The sequence below is a fragment of the Quercus robur genome, chromosome 11 (assembly GCF_932294415.1).
Source record: "Quercus robur chromosome 11, dhQueRobu3.1, whole genome shotgun sequence".
NCBI lineage: Eukaryota > Viridiplantae > Streptophyta > Magnoliopsida > Fagales > Fagaceae > Quercus > Quercus robur.
In genome coordinates this window covers 14,113,518-14,134,698 of record NC_065544.1, presented here as the reverse complement: position 1 = coordinate 14,134,698, position 21,181 = coordinate 14,113,518, and the positions used below count along the sequence as shown (strand labels likewise).

Sequence of the window (21,181 nt, the reverse complement as noted above, 5' to 3'; positions counted from 1 at the left end):
GCTTTTTCAGTTTACAAAATTGAGTTAAAAAAATTTTTATCTAATTTTTTTTAATCTGAAATCTAATTTTTTTATTTTTTTTTTTCCTTTCAGAAGAACATATTCATGTCTTTTGTGTTCTTCCTCATACTATGATTCATATTCTTAGCAAATTAATATTTATTTTCTTATCATTTTCGGTTTCTTTCTTGTGCTTTCTTTATAACTAAATACATCAAAACAAAATAAATTAATTGAATGTCTTTCTTGTCTTTTTTTTTTTTTTTTTTTAATTCCTTCCATTGTTTTTTTAAAACGTGTTCTTGTTCTTTGTGTTCTTCCCCAAATCAATCTCCAAAGCAAAGAACCAAACCCCAAACCCATATCTCCAACAATCAATTCCATAAACCCAAGCAACCAGTAAAGCACCACCACCGAATCAATCTTCCTAAATCTTCCAAAATTTCCCAGCTACCAACAAAGCCTTAACATCAAATCCACAAAAATCCTACGCTAAAAACTTCCAAATCAACCTTATGGCCTGTTTGGAAGTTTAGAGAGGGAGGAGAGTAGAGGGGAGTAGAGGGGTGGGGAGGAGAGTAGAGGGGAATGGTTCCCCTCCATCTTGTTTGGATATTTTTAAAATTAGTAAGTGAGAAAGGAGTAATTAGTCATTCCCCTTACTTGGATATTTTAAAAATTAGGATGGAGAGGAGAGAAAATTATTAAAATAGACAAATTTACCGCTATTTGAAAATGGACTTGCAACATTGGTCTATTATTAATTTAGAAAGGGTAAATTAGGAAATTTATCTAGTTAATAATTTATCTACTTTACTCTCCCTCCAAATCTCTCCAATTTGGGGGAATTAAAAATGAGGGGTTAAAGGTGGTTGAAACCCCTCCAAACTCCTTCAAACTCCTTCCCCTCCTTCCTTAAAAAACTTCCAAATAAGGTAATTGAATTACTCTCCCTCTCTTTACTCTACTCCTCCTCCTTTTTTAAACTTCCAAACAAGCCATTAGAGAGAGAGGAAAAGAGTGAGGGTGAGGTAGAGAGAGGTGTGAGAACCACTGATCTAGGCTTCACAACAACAAAAAACCACCACCGATTTGGGCCACGACAACACAGCACCACTGCCAATCTGGGCCACAACAACACAGCTCAACACAACATAGCACACCTATCGTCTTGGTGAACACAGCACACTCGCCACCCAAATCGACTCACCACCCTAACCGACTCCACTGCCTTCATTAAGAGAGCTATTTTTGGATTCTCCAAGAAACCCAAAAACTCAGTGGCTTCAAACCCAAAAGCTCGATTGCTTCAAGAAACCCAGAAACTCAAAAACTCCAAAAAACCCAAAAACTCAGTTTCTCCAGGATTCAGATTCTCTAGGAAAGCCAAAAACTCGCCGACTCCAAACTGATCCACCACCCAAACCCTCTCTGGCATCTACTCATTGGTTCTCTCGATCGATTTGTATCTCCCTCTCCCTCATGTTCTTAATCTCCTCTGCCCTCTTTCTCTCTCGGTCGGGTTAGGGTAGGGATTTTGGGATGGTTGTTTTGATTTTGGGATGGTTCTCTGGCCATGGGTGGTTTGGGTTTGGAGCAGATGAAAAAGAAATCGGAGAGATAGAAACTCAATTTTGATTTGGGTTGGGGTTCATGGGATTTTTTGTGATAGGAACTCAATTTTTTAAATTGAAAAAGTTTTTTTTTCTCAATTTAATTAAATTAATGTTTATTTATTTATTTATTTTAAAATTTCTTACCTGGATTTTTCGTTTTAATTTTTTATTAATTTAAATCTGACGTGGTATTTCAAAAATGCTAAATAAGTTTTTTTAATAATATTTTAATATCCATGTCAGCAAGTAGGACACGCCGTTTGCCACGTATGTATTTTCTATTAGTGGGTTGACGGCAGATACTAAAATAAAATCAATTTTCTAATTTCAGGGACTGAACTAGGAACAAAATCAGTTTAGAGATCAAATCGAAAAATGACCCAAAATATAGGGACTAAAAGTGCATTTACGCCAAAAAAAAAAAAAAATATATTGCAATTTGCCACCAATGTGCCACTATGGCACAGTTTGGATCCACGTTTGCTCCGTTTTAAGTTTCTGCGTTTTCCTTTTTTTTTTTTTTTTTTTTTTTTTTTCACGCCTTTTCCCCCAACAAGCGGTACTGTTCATGTACGGTACATGAACAGTAGCCGCAACTTTTGACCGGTCTTCCGTATGCACTGTTCACGGACCCACAAATTTCATTTTTTTATCAATTTTTTCATTAAAAATGGGACTCATAGCACTATTCACACATTTAAAAATTATTTTGTTACAGTGTTTTCAGTTTTCAATTTCAACAAAATAAATTCTATCCAAACAGACCCCAACAATCATTCAAAACTTCTCGTAATTTTGTGAATCTGATAGTCATATGTTCACATCCCTTTAGTCAAATTGTCAAACTCAATTATACTTCATGCTCGTAATTTTGAGAATCTAACAGTCATATGTTCACATTCCTTTAGTCAAATTGTCAAACTCAAACTCAATCTAACAGTCATATGTTCACATCCCTTTAGTCAAATTGTCAAACTCAAACTCAATCTAACAGTCATATGTTCACATCCCTTTAGTCAAATTGTCAAACTCAATTATACTACATGCTTGTAATTTTGAGAATTTAGTCAAATTGTCAAACTCAATCTAACAGTCATATGTTCACGTTCCTTTAGTCAAACTGTAAAACTCAATTATACTTCTTCAATCTTCACGCGGAATCATTGCCGACCGACAGGGGTCCTTTTCTTTCCAGTTTCCACGTAGAACCATTATTGGTTTTTTTTTTTTTTTTTTTTTTGATGGGAAGAACCATTATTGGTTAATAGGACTGTTTAAGTAAAGAAAAATTCTTAGTTTACCTTGTTACTATAAAGTAAACCTATAAAAGTCCTCAATTGAATTATCACATTTATACCGACTCTCACTAACAGTCACATGTTCACATGCATATAGCAATGGAGTGTTATTAAATTTGCAATTTGTCACCAAATGTCCCAAGTACAGTTATTAAAAACTTTAATTGTTTAGTCACATAATTCAGTCACATAACTCACTTTTTGACATTATAACTCATATTTTAGAAACTGAAAAGACCAAAATTCTATTTTCAATTTCCATAATCACCACTTAAATTTGTTAGTTTTGAGTGATAGAAACATCTCAAAAACCAAGTCAGACAAAATTTTTTCGGTGCAACCACGCGTTTTGGAAACTCGGTAGTGAAAACTGTGATCTTCTTTGTAAAACTAAACAGTAAACAGTCATGTTCAAATGGTCATTTGTAAAACTCAAATATACTTCTTTATTCTTCATGCGGAATCATCATCATCAATCAGTGCTCTTCTTTCCACGTGAAAGCGAAATTGAGCAGTGTTGCCATTACAAAACTTTTAATCTTCTTTCTTTCTTTCTTTCTTTCTACCACATTTCATCCTTTTTTTTCTCAGCTTTCTTGTCTATCTCTCAGTGCTTTCTTTCACCCAACAAGAAGAAATGGCCGATGCAATCCTGTATGGCGTTGTGCAGAAGATCATTGAAAGCTTGGGCTCCTGCACTTTCCAACAGGTTGGATCTATCTGTGGTTTCAAAGATGTACTCGAAAAAATGTCAAAAACTGTTTCCACCATTCAAGCTGTTCTTGAGGATGCAGAGGACCAGCAGGTCCAGAGCAGTCAAGTCAGGGACTGGCTTACGAAGCTCAGAGATGCAGTTTTTGATGCAGATGACTTGTTGAGCGAGTTCTCCACTCATGTGTTGCGGCAAAATGTGATGGGTGGTAGTAAAATGACAAAGAAGGTACGCGTTTTCTTTTCTAGCTCAAATCAACTTGCTTTTGGTTTTAAGATGGCTCGCAAAATAAAGGCTATGAGGGAGAGGCTTAATGATATAGCAGAGGATAGGAAAAATTTCCAGTTGGTAGAGCGTCCTTTAGGTACAGCAGTTGTGACTAGGAAGAGGGACCAGACTCACTCATTTGTACGTGAAGAAGACGTTATCGGGAGAGAGGAGGATAAGAAGGCCATCATAGGTCAATTGTTGGACTTCGATGTGGGGGAGAACGTTTCGTTCATATCCATAGTAGGAATTGGGGGGCTAGGGAAGACCACACTTGTTCAATATATATACAATGATGAGAAGGTCAAGGCTTATTTTAAGTTGCAGATGTGGGTGTGTGTCTCTGATGACTTTGAAGTGAAAACAATTGTTGAAAAGATACTTGCTTCCGCAACCGGTGAAAAACCTCAAAACCTTGAAATGGATCAATTACAAAATAAACTTCGTGAAAAGCTCAGCCAATATAAGTACTTACTTGTATTGGATGATGTTTGGAACGAGGACAAAAAAATTTGGTGTGATTTGAAAACACTTCTATTGGATGGCTTAAAGGGGAGTAAGGTGGTGATAACCACACGGACCAACTTGGTTGCAGATATTACCAGTACAATCTCACCTTATCTTTTAAAAGGCCTATCAAAAGATCAATCTTGGTCATTATTGAAACAAACGGCATTTGAAGAAAAGCAAGATACCATCAATCCTAACTTTGAAGCAATTGGAAGAGGCATTGTAGAAAAATGTTGTGGTGTGCCTCTTGCTATAAAGGCAATAGGAAGAGTATTATACTACAAAAAAACAGAATCTGAATGGTCATATATTAAGGATAATGAACTCAAAAATGTAATTAAGCTAAAGGATGATATTTTCCCTATTTTAAAATTGAGTTACGATCATCTCCCACCACATTTAAAGTGTTGTTTCGCATATTGTTCGTTGTTTCCCAAAGATTATTTGATTGAGAAGTTGACATTGATACGATTATGGATAGCACAAGGATTTATCCAATCACAAGAAGAGAACTTACGATTAGAGGATATTGCCAATGAGTACTTCGAGGATCTATTGTGGAGGTCCTTCTTCCAAGTAGTAGAAGAAGACAAAGGCATGTTCATGAACTTTAAAATGCATGACTTAATCCACGATCTTGCACAATCGATTTCAAGTATTGAGTGTACATTGGTTAATTCTAATGCAAAACATGTCAACGAAAAAGTTCGTCATATATCATTCCCATGTTACAATGATTCATTCTTTGGAGAGAATTTAAACTCGTTGGTTAAAGCAAACAAGATACGAACATTCATTTTGACATCCTATGAATTGAACCATCAAGTGGAAGAATCAACTCTCAGAAAACTTATTTCTACTTTTGGATATATCCGTGCATTAGATCTACACGGCTTAAAAATTAAGACGTTGCCAAATATCATAGGTAAGTTGATGCATCTAAAGTACCTTGACCTTTCCAAGAATGATATTGAGGTTCTCCCTGGTTCTATTACGAGATTGGTGAATCTGCACACATTGATACTACAATATTGTTTTAAACTTAAGGAGTTACCAACAGACATTCAAAAATTGGTCAACCTCAAGCATCTTGATATAAATTCATGTTCCAATTTGACTCATATGCCATATGGAGTTGGGCAGTTGACTTCTCTTCAAACATTATCCTTATTTGTTGTTAGTAAGGACCCCATAGGTTCCTCCAAGCACTGTTGTGGACTAGCAGAATTGAACAAGCTAAATGATTTGAGAGGAAAAATAGAGATTAAAAATTTGAAATTGGTGAAAGATGCTATCTTAGAAACAGAGGCTACGTACTTGAAGGAGAAGCAGCATCTCAGTGACTTGTCATTAAGTTGGAATTCTAGGGTTGATGATGTTATCAATGTTGGTGATGATGAAAATTTGTTAGATGGCCTACAACCCCCCAAAAATTTAAGATATTTGACTGTAGGACGGTACGGGGGTGTGAGATTTTCAATTTGGCTTTCTTCGCTAAAAAATCTTACTGAATTATATATACACTTCTGCAAGAAATGCCAACATTTGCCACCATTGTATCAACTCCCCTCTCTTCGAAATATATCTCTTTGGGGAATGCATAGTCTAGAGTACATATCAGACTTGGATATCACCAATGAAGTCTCTGCTTCATCATTGACAACATTTTTCCCATCCCTAGAGTCACTTACGCTAAAATATTGTCCTAATCTAAAGGGATGGTGGAAGAGGGATATTGTTGATAACGGCGATGCAACAATAATGACATCCACATCATCATGGAGTCATCAATATCACCAACGCATGTCACTGCCTTCCTTTCCCTGTCTTTTTGACTTGTATATATCTGATTGTAGTAAGTTGACTTCCATGCCGCTGTTTCCATATCTCGAAGAACAGCTTTATTTGGATAGGGTTAGCTGGAAGGCATTGCAACAAACAATGGCGATGAAGATGAATACGGCAGGAGCTTCTTCACTTCCCTCCTCCATCCCTCCTCTCTCCAAATTAAGGAAATTGGTTTTGGACAGGATGCTAGACAAAGATCCTCTGCCAGAGGAGTGGCTTCAAAACCTAACTTCTCTTGAGAAATTAATTATTTTGAGTTGCTCTACATCTTTGTCTCAAATTCTGAGACATCTCACCTCTCTTAAGGAGTTGAGCATTGAGGACTGCGAGGAAGTTGATCTATTTAGTGATGCGGACGATGATGGTACAAAATTTCAACATGTTAAGTGCCTTCAGTCTCTGTCTTTCATAAAAATTTCTAAACTCGAGTCTCTTCCTGCATATCTTCAATCCGCTACTATTCTCCGAAACCTCTCGATTGTCAAATGTCCAAGCTTGATGACTTTACCAGAATGGATCGGCAACCTCACATCACTTCAAAACCTTGAAATTAAAGATTGCCCTAATTTGACATCCCTTCCTGAAGGGATGCATCGCCTCACCTTGTTACAGTCCGTGAGGATCTATAAATGTCCCCACTTAGAGCAAAGGTGTCAGAAGGAAATTGGGGAGGATTGGAAAAAGATTGCCCACGTCCCAAAATATTCCAATAATCCTTGGATGTATTAATGATAAAGTCAAAATTCAGACTTGGCAAACGAGCTGTTGCTGTGGGACTCGTTGATATTGGAGTAACATTGTGTTGGCGAGCCTAAAATTTCTGATGTCCCAAAATATTCCAACAAATTTCGGGTTTAACTATAGATATGCTTCCACTAGGTATGTCCTTTCTACATTTCCTTTTTCAGCAATCATTGAACTTCTTTTTTACTGTTTATCTTCTTCAATGCTGATGATTTTGCAATTTATATGCAATTCCATATGCAGAATTTCAGAAGCAAACTACAAAGATGAGTCAAGGGGTTGCCCAAAATTGCTCACGTTTGGAGCGGATGCATCTGATCAAACATCAATTCTTTTCGGAATAAGTTTAATAATTGACCTCAAATCTTTATACAAACAGCAATTCCATTGTTTGTCCTCCGGCTCTTTCTTGTCCTCCAATGAGAATAAATGTTTGAGTAGACTTGAAGAAGCAATTAAAGCCTAGAAAAAGCTTGGGTCTTATAATTAGTTCTTGTTGAACGCTTTTGGCCTCTGCAATTTTCAAAATGTAAGTGTTGATTACCTCCTAATTATTTTTTTCCCCTTAATTTATAAAGATGGTCTTTCTAGATATTATGACTTGACAAGATGATTTACTTGGTTGGGTTGTTGATTTAAGTGCATAAAGCCACAAAGAGATTGACATGTGCGATGCTAGCCGCATGGTTCCTACATTCCAAGTGCTGTGCTGAAGATGAAACTTGATCTTGATCCAAGCAAAGGGGGAACTTGGAAGGCCTGAGTTCTATTTCGAATATGGAGAATATCCCGAACAGGTCATTACTACATTTGCACTTATTTTTGGATGTTGTCATGTATTGTTTATGTAATTTTTTTGTTTCAAGGTATTTATACTCACCTAAGTTATTTTACTTATTTTTTTGCGCTTATTTCATTAAGTTATTCTTTGTTTGTGACCCCTTTATTTTTTAATATCAACGACTTCTTTTCTTATTTGTTTTTTCTTTCCTTTCTTTGGTTATTAGTTCTTTGCTAATATTATAATTAATAAAAAAAAAATGCTAGGCCAAATGCTTTAGTAGACTTAAGATTTAAGGGGAGGAAATCAACAATATAGTTGACTTAAGATTTAAGGGGAGGAAATCAATTTGCTTAACTTTTTCACCTATATGATGCTTGGATGATGGCTGACAATGTACACTTCAACTCAATGGGGATAAATGGGACAAGTTATTTAATTTTGCATGCAACATTACAAGTTCCATAATCTACATGATCTTCTTCTTTTTATTGAAATTCTCAAACTTATGTTTGCTAGAATGATGTTAGAGGACCATAGCTTGGTGCTAACACTCCTACTTGTTTGAAAATAGCTTTATTTTTAGGAGGGTGATACTTGGGATGTTCAAACACTACTTTCTGGAGCATCAGTCTTTTGTTCATATCAGAATATTGCTAAGGTAAAGTTATTTAATTTTTTCTCACTATAGTTGTTTTGCTAGTTAAATAGGTTGGGGGAAAACAAAAAAAGGGACTAAAGAAATGTGTTACCTAGTTCAATTCTATCGAAAACAAGTCCCTTCTTTTCTACTAATTTCTTGTTTTTTTTGTCCTAGCTTGATAACTTTACCGGAATGGATCGGCAGCCTCACATCACTTTAAAACCTTGTAATTGACGATTGCCCCAATCTGACATCACTTCCCGAAGAAATGAGTCGCCTCACCTCTTTACAGATAATAAGCATCATTGGTAGCCCCCATTTGGAGAAAATATGCCAAAAGAATAAGATTGCTGTATGTATCAATATAACCATTGATCAGAGAGTTTTTTTTTTTCCTTTTTAAACTTTTTTTTCTTCACTTCTTATGTTTGGGAAATCTATTTGCTTTTTTCAGGTAATCTTCTCCCTTACTCCGATATGATAAATCAATCTGAATTGTTCTTGTCTATTGAAAAAGAAAAGAATAAACTCTATTGACCCATATATAGAAGCAATTGAAACCTTGGAAAAAAGCCTGGGTCTCATTATCTGGGTTTTTGAAGAAGAAGAAGAAGATTTTGAAGGGAAAGAAGTGAGAGAAGAAGAAAAGTGTAAGTACCATTATTTGTTTTTCCATTTACTTTCAAATTGGATCTGATTAATTTATTTTGATTTTAACTGTTTTTATGTAAAAAAATTGAAAATTTTGTATAAATCACTTATGGCTTTCTTTTAAAATATTATATATTTTAAACAAATATAGTTGGTGCTTGTTTTAAAACATTGGGGCTTTGCAGTTTTCAACAAATAAGTGGCGATTCCCTTCTTTTTCTTCTGTTTAAAAAAAAAAAAAAATCATTTTAGATATGATTTCTTCACGTTAAGTATTGATAAGATGATTTACGTGGTGGGTTTATTGATTTAATTCATAAACAGATTGGAAGGCTAATAAAAGAGTCCAACAACGTTTCTAGAATAAATGATAGTTGCCATTGATGATAAAGTGGGAATTCAGACTTGGCAAATGAGTTGTTTCTGTGGGACTTGCTAATGTTAGAGTAACATTGTGTTTGAAAATCATTGCAAATAACTAAATTCTTGTTCAACAACTGATATGCTTCCAATGGGTATGTACTTCTACATATTTTTTTTCGGCACTCATTGCACTTCTTTTTTTTATTCTTTATCTTCTTCAATGCTGACGTTTTTGCAATTTATATGCAATTCCATATGCAAGCACACTACAAAGAAATTAATAGGAGTTAAGGAAAACAATAAAGGGCAGCCCAAAATTGCTCACATCCTCAAGCTAATGTTGGGTGCGGATGAATTTGGTCAATCATCCATCTTTTTTGGTATAAGTTTAATAATTAATCTCAAATCTTTTTACAAACACCAATTCCATTGTTTTTCCTCTATTTCTTCTTTCTTCTTCTATTTCCTCTTTCTATTCCCTTTATTTATTTATTTATTGTCCGAATGAAAAATGTTTGAGTTGATCTGAATATGAAGAAGCAATTGAAGCCTAGAAAAAGCCTTGGCTTCATAACTGGTTCTTGTTGAACACTTTTGGGCGCTGCAATTTTCAATATTTAAGTACTGATTACCTTCTTTTTCTTTTCTTTTTTAAAATTATTTAAGATGGTCTTTCTAGATATTATGACTTGACAAGATGATTTACTTGGTTGGGTTGTTGATTTAAGTGTATAAAGCCACAAAGAGATTGACATGTGCGATGCTAGCCGCATGGTTCCTACATTCCAAGTGTTGTGCTGAAGATGAAACTTGATCTTGATCCAAGTAAAGGTGGAACTTGGAAGGCCTGAGTTCTATTTCGAATATGGAGAATATCCTGAACAGGTCATTACTACATTTGCACTTATTTTTGGATGTTGTCATGTATTGTTTATGTAATTTTTTTGTTTCAAGGTATTTATACTCACCTAAGTTATTTTACTTATTTTTTTGCGCTTATTTCATTAAGTTATTCTTTGTTTGTGACCCCTTTATTTTTTAATATCAATGACTTCTTTTCTTATTTGTTTTTTCTTTCCTTTCTTTGGTTATCAATTCTTTGCTAATATTATAATTAATAAAAACAAAATGCTAGGCCAAATGCTTTATCTTGTTTACCATATTACAGGCATGAAATAGAAAGGCTGAGCAATATCTGGCTGACTTTGGTATTCCATACACAATTATAAGGTACGGTGTTTCTATCCATTTTTATTTCGTCCGTGTCTTATGAAATACTATCAACAATATAGTTGACTTAAGATTTAAGGGGTGGAAATCAATTTGCTTGACTTTTTCACCTATATGATGCTTGGATGATGGCTGACAATGTACATTTCAACTCAATGGGGATAAATGGGACAAGTTATTTAATTTTGCATGCAACATTACAAGTTCCATAATCTACATGATCTTCTTCTTTTTATTGAAATTCTCAAACTTATGTTTGCTAGAATGATGTTAGAGGACCATAGCTTGGTGCTAACACTCCTACCTTTTTGAAAATAGCTTTATTTTTAGGAGGGTAATACTTGGGATGTTCAAACACTACCTTCTGGAGCATCAGTCTTTTGTTCATATCAGAATATTGCTAAGGTAAAGTTATTTAATTTTTTCTCACTATAGTTGTTTTCCTAGTTAAATAGGTTGGGGGAAAACAAAAAAAGGGACTAAAGAAATGTGTTACCCAGTTCAATTCTATCGTAAACAAGTCCCTTGTTTTCTACTAATTTCTTGTTTTTTTGTCCCAGCTTGATGACTTTACCAGAATGGATCAGCAGCCTCACATCACTTTAAAACCTTGTAATTGATGATTGCCCCAATCTGACATCACTTCCCGAAGAAATGAGTCGCCTCACCTCTTTATAGATAATAAGCATCATTGGTTGCCCCCATTTGGAGAAAATATGCCAAAAGGATACTGGTGAGGACTGGAATAAGATTGCTGTATGTATCAATATAACCATTGATCAGAGAGTTTTTTTTCCTTTTTAAACTTTTTTTCTTCACTTCTTATGTTTGGGAAATCTATTTGCTTTTTTCAAGTAATCTTCTCCCTTACTCCGATATGATAAATCAATCTGAATTGTTCTTGTCTATTGAAAAAGAAAAGAAAAATCTCTATTGACCCATATATGGAAGCAATTGAAACATTGGAAAAAAGCCTGGGTCTCATTATCTGAGTTTTTGAAGAAGAAGAAGAAGATTTTGAAGGGAAAGAAGTGAGAGAAGAAGAAAAGCGTAAGTATAATTATCTATTTTTCCATTTACTTTCAAATTGGATCTGATTAATTTGTTTTGATTTTAACTGTTTTTATGTAAAAAAATTGAAAATTTTGTATAAATCACTTATGGCTTTCTTTTAAAATATTAAATTTTTAAACAAATATAGTTGGTGCTTGTTTTAAAACTTTGGAGCTTTGCAATTTTCAATAACTAAGTGGTGATTCCCTTCTTTTTTTTCTTTAAAAAAAAAAAAAAATCATTTTAGATATGATTTCTTCACATGTTAAGTATAGATAAGATGATTTACGTGGTGGGTTTATTGATTTAAGTGCATAAACAGACTTGGCAAACGAGTTGTTTCTGTGGGACTTGCTAATGTTAGAGTAACATTGTGTTTGAAAATCATTGCAAATAACTAAATTCATGTTCAACAACTGATATGCTTCCAATGGGTATGTACTTTTACATATCTTTTTTAGGCACTCATTGCACTTCTTTTTTTTATTTATTTATTTATTTTTTTATTCTTTTATCTTCTTCAATGCTGATGTTTTTGCAATTTATATGCAATTCCATATGCAAGCACACTACAAAGAATTGAATGGGAGTCAAGGGAAACAATGGAGGACAGCCCAAAATTGGTCACATCCTCAAACTAATGTTGGGAGCGGATGAATTTGGTCAATCATCAATCTTTTTTGGTATAAGCTTATTACTTAATCTCAAATCTTTTTACAAACACCAATTCCATTGTTTTTCCTCCTCTATTTCTTCTTTCTTTCTTTCTTCTTCTTCATTTTTTTTTTCATGAACGAGAAATGTTTGAGTTGATTTGATATGAAGAAGAAATTGAAGCCTAGAAAAAGCCTGGGCCTCATAACTGGTTCTTGTTGAACACTTTTGGGCTCTACAATTTTCAATATTTAAGTGCAAATTACCTTCTTTTTCTTTTTTTCTTAATTTATAAAGATGGTCTTCTTAGATATTATGACTTGATAAGATGATTTACTTGGCTGGTTTATATTGATTTAAGTGCATAAAGAGATTGACATGAGGGATGCCAGCCACATAGTTCCTATAATCGAAGTGCTGTGCCAAAGATGAAACCTGATCTTGATCCAAGCAAAGGTGGAACTTGGAAGGCCTGAGTTCTATTTTGAAAATGGAGCATATTTTGAACAGGTCATTAGTACATTTGCTGGTTTTTGGATGGTGTCATGCTTTAATTTTTATTATTCTTCATATTGTTGATGTAATGTTTTTCCTTAGGTTGATTGGATTGGGCTGAAAACCAAATAGCTGCCAGTGGAGTTTTTGCTCTTCTCATTTTCACTTAGTTGAATTCAGTTTACAACATTTTTTTCTTTCTTTCTGAGTTATATGATTTATATGACAGCTAAGGCTGCGGGAGTGAAGCAAATTGCTCTATGGGTGGAACAAACCCAAGTCGACCTTTGAAATAGCTTGGGTGATGACAATATATTGGTTCGTGACCCCTTAATTTTTTAATATCAAATGACTTTTTTTTTTCTTCCCTTTCTTTGGTTATTGATTCTTTGCTAATATTATAATTAATAAAAACAAAATGCTAGGCCAAATGCTTTATCTTGTTTACTATATTACAGGTGTGGAATAGAAATATTGAGCAATATTTGGTTGACTTCGGTATTCCATACACAATTATAAGGTGCCACGTTTCCATCCATTTTTATTACCTCAATGTCATATGATACATACCATAAACAATATAGTCTACTTAAAAAGGGAGGGGGGGGGGGGGGGACACCAATTTGGTTGACCTTCTCACCTATATGATGCTTGAGTGATGGCTAACAATGGACATTTCTACTCAATGGGGATAAATGGGATAAGTTATTCAATTTTGCATCCAACATTACAAGTTCCATAATCTACATGATCTTCTTTTTATTGAAATTCTCAAACTTATGTTTGCTAGAATGATGTTATGCAACATTACAAGTTCCTACCTTTTTGAAAATAGCTTTATTTTTAGGTGGGTGATACTTGGGATGTTCAAGCACTACCATCTAGAACATCAGTCTTTTGTTCATATCAGATATTGCTAAGGTAATCAGTTATTTAATTTTTTCTCACTATAGTTGTTTTACTAGTTAAACAGGTTGGCTGTTTAAAAGTCTAAAAATTGAATGCCTCATAAAAGTAAATAAAATAACAATAGCTTGCAGTTGGGGGAAAAAAAGGGACTAAAGAAATGTGTCCCTTTTTTTATTGTAAACAAGTCTTTTGTTTTTTACTAATTTCTTGTTTTTATGTCCAACAGTGTCAGGAAATCTAGAGAGACCCTGCTGAAAATATTGTTGCAATGGGATAAACTTTGCAAGGAAAAAATGAACACAAAAGCTTTCTTTCTTCAATGATCTCTAGAAGAAGTTATTCAGAACTCATAAAAAAAAAAAAAATTGTAGTTGGGGGAAAACAAAAGGTACTAAAGAAATATGTTACCTAGTTCAATTCGATCGTAAACAGTCCCTTGTTTTCTACTAATTTCTTGTTTTTATGACCATTAGAGTGAGGAAATCTGGAAAGCTCCTGCTGAAAATATTGTTGCATTGGGAAAAAAATTGCGCAAGGAAAAAATGAATTCCAAGCTTTCTTTATCCTTTGTTCTCTAGAAGAAGTTCTGAACTCAGAAAAAGAAATTCGACTTTAGTTCAAATAGAAGGTGCTGATCCTGATATTTCACTTTTCCTCTAGAACTTTGAAATTGGCCTCCATTGATTAACTAGAGCATTGGAGAAAGATTAGGCTACTTACATTGTTGAGTTGTGAGTTTTATATTAAAGGAGTAGAAAGGATAAAATCAATCTTTTGGGAAGGAAAAGAAAGGAAAGAATTAGTGTCCATTTTGTTGTGTTGTTCTGTCATCATTCTTTTTTTTTTTTTTTTTTTACAAGTTGGAAATATCTTCTTGCCATATCAGCCATTCTCAACAATTGTGAATATAGAATGCCCCACAAATTTGTGGAGGTCAACCCAATTAGTGAGATAAATCAATTGGTCTGAATATAAGAAGGGGGAAATTGATGGTTGAAGAGGAACAACCAATCAACTCATTATATTTGATGAAGACTTGTGAAGTTTTTGATTATTGTAATAACCTCATAGAAGGGTGAAGAATTTGCTAACATAAAAACCTCCTCCTGCCTGTGTTATTCTTTCTTATTTTCCACTTGACATGGCATATTTTTGTACTAGACGGCACAGTAGTAATAATATATATAGTCATTATTAGCTTTAGTATCCTTAGGATTACGCTATGGCCTTTGACACCTTCAATGCGCTAGAACCACCATTGAGTTTTAACTTTCTCTTGGTTAACAGGTTCATATGGTTATAAGAATAAGAGTTGAAATATTGAACTAATGAATTGAGGAGGGTATACCATCCAGAACATATTCAAGTTTACAGTGTCTTTTAGGTATCATACAGAGGGTTTAGGGTTATTAATGAATTGAGGAGGGTATACTATCTAGAACATTTAGTTTTTATTTTTTATTTTTTATTTTTTTTTTATTTTTATTTTTATTTTTTATGTTTTGGATGATTTATCTACAATTTCATATTCGATATGCAGAAATATTTTGAAGCACAAAGCAAACTTTGAGAGGGTGCTAGCAGGAAACTGGGGACAATTAGTAAAATTTGCTCACCTAAATTTTGGAGGGAAGGAGCCTGTCCATCAGGTATATTTTTAATTATTTATCCTATTCTTCTTAGAAACTCTTATGCTATTTTCTTTTGATGGGAAGCATTTCAGTTGATCTCATATGCAAGGTTAATTGAGACATAGTAAAAACCTGTCCATCAGAGTTGGTGCTTATTCAATCCTTTAGGGCTGTGTAATTGTGCAACAAGTCAGCTAATGAAGCACGGTGAAATCAAGTTTACATAGCTTACAATCATAGCTTGGTTCATGAGGCGTACAAGAACAAGAGTTGAAATTATAGATGTAATGAACAATGGAGTACATACAGGACAAAATCAAGGTTATAGTGTCTCTTAGGCTCCATCCATTGGTGTCTCCTTTTCTATCATCCTTAGAGTTCTGAAATTTAAGATTCCTTCCTGGTTTTTTGTTGCATTAAAGATTCATTGGCCTTCTCCAATGAATTTGGGTTTCGTAATGATGATTATAGTTTAGAAGAAAACTATGTGAGTTAGTCTTCAACGGCATCTGCCATTTTACTGTTGTAACAATCAGAAGTGTTAAGGATTTTAAATTTGAGATTTGGCTTAACGAATAGCTGGTTGTGGCTAAATTTCTGCAAAGCACAAAAAAAAAAAAAAAATATATATATATATATATATATATATTAGTGAGTCTATTTGGCACCTTAAGGTTGCCTTTTGCCTTTGAAGTCACCTTGGGTTAGGTGTTGTGCCTTAAATCAACAGACATTTTCTAGTAATTTTAAGGTACCAGGCATCATGCATCTTAGTGCATTGATAATTAGGTATATGGTTAAAAACTCTACAGAATGATGCAAATAAGATAGTGAGGAATAAAGGGAAAAAAAGGTGAAGAGAAGAGAAAAGATTGCATGAGAATCAAAAGAAGGCCTTTCTGATGTTTCAATAGGATATTAGTTACAAGAATCTTATTGTCAATTAAGTACAACCACATAAATTTGTTAATTATCCATATCTTGCATCCATAAATGGCCATACCATTTGATATAGATTTGAATATGTAGAAACAGTTTGAAGCATAGAGCAAACATTTGAAAGGGTGCTAGCAAGAAACAAGGAACATCTGCTAAAAATTGCTCACACCCCGGGGGTTGGTGGGGATGAACCGATGAACCTGTCCATTGTGTATGTGCTTAATTATTTATCCTATTCTTCTAAGAAACTCTTGGGCTATTTTCATCTGATGAGTGACATTTTACTTGATCTCATTTGCAAAACCAATTGAGGCATAGGAAAAACCTAGTGTTCTATTTGTTTAATGTCTCATTTGTAGTCGTTGTAGTACATCTTCCATTGTTATCACTATTCACAAGTGAAAATTAATTGTAGACTAATGTTATTGAAAGAGGTTGTATTTGATATGGAAGAAGAGTACATATATTAAACTTGTATGCTGGATTTACGGTCCTTCACTATTATGATTCTAGTGTCCCGCATGGATTAAGCGTGAGCGTAACCATGTGTATATAAGTTCTTGGGCACTCTCCCCTTACAAGTCGGTTTTCAAGGGTGAGCTCTACATATGGGTTTTTATCAATCGCTTTTGAACATGTACTTATGCATTGGCATGTTATGGCTTTGTAGACTCCTATCTGATGGTGAGCATTGTGTGGTATGTTTGGTTCATCTGATTTGTATTCTTTTAGGTTTATTTATAAACTATTGATCTCTCTCTCTCTCTCTCTCTCTGCATGGTGGTGACCTTCAAGTTTATGTTAAGTAATTATTATTGTTTGTTCATAATTTTGAGACCAGTTTTTCTTCTTATAATCTTATGTCCTCCAGTTTGTGATCAGATTGAAATTTAGTCTTTGGTTAATAATCTTAACTCTAATGTAGTCATCTCCTATATATTACTGTAGGAAATTTTAGCTTTACAAGATAACTTGCATTGAAATATGCCAGAGTTGTTATGGATTCTGTGTTCAAAAAAATATCCAAAGAAATATAACATCACCAGTGAACATTCTGTCCTTTATGCAGCTGCATAAACATGGGTGGATGCTATAATTGGATGGGAGTTCCTTTGCTATGAGTTCAAGTGCAAGATAAGCACATTATGTTACGAACTTGTAAGCATGAACTTCATTTATTTATTTAATTGATGATCATGCAATGCATTCATTTCTTTCTTCTTGGTTTGCTTGATAATTAAGATGAGTGATATATATTAGAGACCTCTCCATCTTGTTCCCCAGTGGGAGAAAGTACCACTTCATTTGAGCTACAAAAATGCAGTCATTGCATGATATAGATAAAGACACATGCATGAATAGGAAAATTTTTCATGTTTCTGTTTAAATATAGTTAGGTATGAGTAGATTTCTATTCGTTGTAATTTATCATTTTCTTTGTTTGTAAATTCCTGAATAGCATTTATTAATATTATATTTATTACAAATTTTGTAGAGAGAGATTGCATGGAGGTTTGAGATGAGAGTGAAGTTCATGTGCTATGGTTCCAAGAGCCTTCTCAAATGGGTTTTGCAATATCATTTAGTTTTGCTTGAAGACAATTTGATGATTTAATTGGTTTCAAAAATGCTATGGAAGAAGAGGGTCATGATGCTGATGAGGCAAGCTTGGGATACATGGAAGGAAGGGTGTCTTGAATTATATTCTTGAAAGTTGAAACCAGTCGCATTGATGTTAACAAGGCTTGTGGTTTGGATGGACCAGGACACTTCATTGTGTTGCTGTTGGGGGATTTGCTATTTTAGCTGAGGTTATTAAGCTCTTGTTTGGTGCTTCTGCATTTCATTTTGTTTTGTTGCATGCTGATGACTATGTACTCCATGTCCATGTTATTCTTGTTGTTTCTCACGTTAAAGTAATCATATGAAAGGAATAGAACATGTATATATCTGGAGTGGATGTTGTTTTCATTAATAATGAATTTCGGGTATGAGTAGAAATATGAGTGTGATAAATGGGAACCTCTATTTCATTTTAGTTAATGAGTGTGATAGGATATTCTCCCAAATCCTTGTTATCTAGTATCTTCCAAAATGTGGTGTATTAAAAATGCTATCTATTCTTTTGTTAGTCCAATGCTATTCTTTTCTTTTGTTTATAGGGTAAATTATTATTTTGGTCCTAATGTTTATATTGTTAAATGTGTTAGTTTAGTACTTAATTTTTTGGTATTATGTCAAAATAATCCTTATATATATATATATATATATATATATATATATGAGAAACCATTATATATTTCAGAAATGAAGGTTTAAAAAAAGTGTAAACTAATACCATATATAATTTGAACATCTTTTAAAATAAATAAAAATAAAAATTTGAACGGTGTAACTGTGATTATTTTTAATTGTACTTGTGCATATGCACCAAGCTACAAACTAGTCGTTAAATAATGGAGGACAAATGCTAAAATGGCAATTGGCGAAAAAAAAAAATTTATGCCACCTAGGACTCTACATAGATAGCCACATGACCAAAACTAAACAAACAAGAAAATGAAATAAAATAAAATTCGAGAATGTGTCTGAGTTTCTTCTCAATCATCTTCTGCTTGAATCATTCCACAACTAGTAGGTATATTACATCACAAGCCCTGTTTTTACATCACAAGCCTTGTTTTTAGGGCTCCTACATAGATAGTCACTGCAATGTATATATAGTAAGCTGGTACTAGAGTCCAGATTTACAAAAGCCATTGAAAACATCTCCTCCATGTTGATTGATTTTCTTCACATGACAAACGAGTTTGACATTTTGGTAAAATATATTGATATGTCCTCCAAGCCACTTAGGGATCCTCTATGTGCATTTCAACTTTGCTCTTCTCCAATAGCATACATTATGATCCTACACAACAAAAAAAATTTAAATAAACAAAAAATATATATTTATTAGACTATGCACAACTTAGAAACCAACACAAGTAAATGAAACCTAAAAGAAACAAATGAACACCCCCCAAACCTGGTACTTTCACCACATGATTCAAAAAAGTAGAACTTTGTGTCACATGTCATGAAAATTAATGAAAATGATCAGCATATAGAAGAAATACATAATGAAAAAATAGTTTTCTACATTTCATCAACCTCAACTGGATGAGTCACAGTAATTTTAAGTCCCAAATTTAACATTTGCTTCATTTTTAATTTCCATTAGCTTATATGAAACAATCAAGCTCACTTATTAATCATCGACTACACTACAAATACCACATTCACTACAGAAGAGCCAAGTAAATAGTTAATAATAGTAGCCCAGCCTGTTCTCCCACCAATTAGCTCACAACCATATGGTGCCAAAGTAAATTCTCATCAACGGATTCATCATAATAATATACTCAAAAAGATTAAGTTATTAGAAATGCATCAAAATAAACTAGTACTATTATCAAGAAATTTCAAACCCATCTAAAATCCTACCAAACAACCAACCCCTCTAATGGTCATATCCCTCTTAGGCATTTCATCAAACAGCTATGTAGCATTCTCAAAAAGCATTGCATTTTACATACAAAGAGCAATGAATTGGAAAAACAACCAACAATGGGCATTTTACCACAACCAAGCCTACCCAATCCACCACAACTAGCTATCAAGCCAAGAAAAAAAAAAAACATCGCACAAGGAGAATTGAAAAAATAGAGAGCAGCCAAAAAAAAAAAAAAAAAAAAAGGAAAGAGAAATGTATACCAGCGGTGAACAGCCAGTGAGACGACGGCGGAACTCCGGCACTGGAGAGAGGATACCGAGGTGGTTATGGACTTTTGGTTGGATCATCTCCCCTCTCTCTCAACGGTTCAGGTTATTCAGCTTTGGTTTTTATTCCCACGTGCCTCTCACGTGAGTTTTACCGTTAGTTTATTAGCAGAAGAATAACAGAGGTATTGATTTGGCAGGTGTCTAAAGTTCAAGGAGTAAATTGTCATTTTAAAAGAGCATAGAGAATTTGCTTCTTATTTTGCCAATTAAAACTATATTAGGACATTAATCGTTCCCCAATAATTGAACCTAGCGGGTAATGGACCTCATAATCATATATGTGATCGTAATGGGATTACCAAGGGCTCATCTAAAGCAAGCTAGTGGGAAAAATAAATAAACAATGCCACGGATACAACAAAATTCACAAAAAGATGCTATTTTTGAACCTCAAATACCAAATTAAACTAGTGGGAAAAAGAATAAACAATGGCCACAAATACAACAAAATCCATCCAAAAAAAGAAGAAGCTATTTTTAGATGCTCAAATACCAAATTTTGTTGATAATCATTTTAGGGTTTGGCTCACCTTTAGTATTTTTTTTAACTGGACATCTCTTTTTGTTTTAAATAACAATTACAAGTGGTGGTAGGTTTTAATCTTCACTTTTTATTTAGTTAGTGGGTGATGTGACAGTTTTTCATTAAAATAAAAGAAGATTCCAGTTAAAAAAAAAGTACTGGAGGTAAGTCAAACCCATCATTTTATTGGTCATTCCAACCAATAAAATGACTTTATCTATGCAAATGTGTGAATCAGCTTCCTAATCAGTATAAAAAATAAAAAATCATTAGGTGATATCACATTTGCATGAATGACTACGTTTTATTGGTTAGGAGGATAGGGAAGACCACCTCCGCAATTTTCTAGGTGGACCTAATAATTTCTCTGTCAACACTCTTATTTCCATAAAATAAGATTTTAGTCCATCCAAATTTCTTCTCTGTCCCAATTTTGTTACTCATTTCCTCCATTTGGTCTATTTTAGTCTACTTTGATATTTTACAGTC

General features: G+C 33.8%; 1 protein-coding gene and 1 long non-coding RNA gene across 2 annotated transcripts in view; one reads left to right on the top strand and one right to left on the bottom strand.

Annotated features, from left to right (window-relative positions):
* LOC126707665 (putative disease resistance protein RGA4) overlaps positions 1-9,008 on the top strand; it is a 68,138-nt gene extending 59,130 nt beyond the window's left edge. The window contains exons 2-7 of the mRNA XM_050407485.1: positions 6,558-7,130; positions 7,239-7,524; positions 7,636-7,792; positions 8,351-8,437; positions 8,594-8,771; positions 8,874-9,008. Of these exons, the coding sequence (XP_050263442.1) occupies positions 6,558-6,980 (423 nt within the window). The 3' untranslated portion in view covers positions 6,981-7,130; positions 7,239-7,524; positions 7,636-7,792; ... (1 more) ...; positions 8,594-8,771; positions 8,874-9,008. The remainder of the gene's footprint in view (positions 1-6,557; positions 7,131-7,238; positions 7,525-7,635; positions 7,793-8,350; positions 8,438-8,593; positions 8,772-8,873) is intronic.
* Positions 9,009-18,909: 9,901 nt separating this feature from the next.
* On the bottom strand, positions 18,910-20,300 carry LOC126707672 (uncharacterized). The gene is made up of 2 exons (XR_007649043.1): positions 20,101-20,300; positions 18,910-19,255 (listed from the first exon to the last, which is right to left on the bottom strand). It is a non-coding gene; the product is annotated as an uncharacterized LOC126707672 (long non-coding RNA).
* Positions 20,301-21,181: the final 881 nt, after the last annotated feature.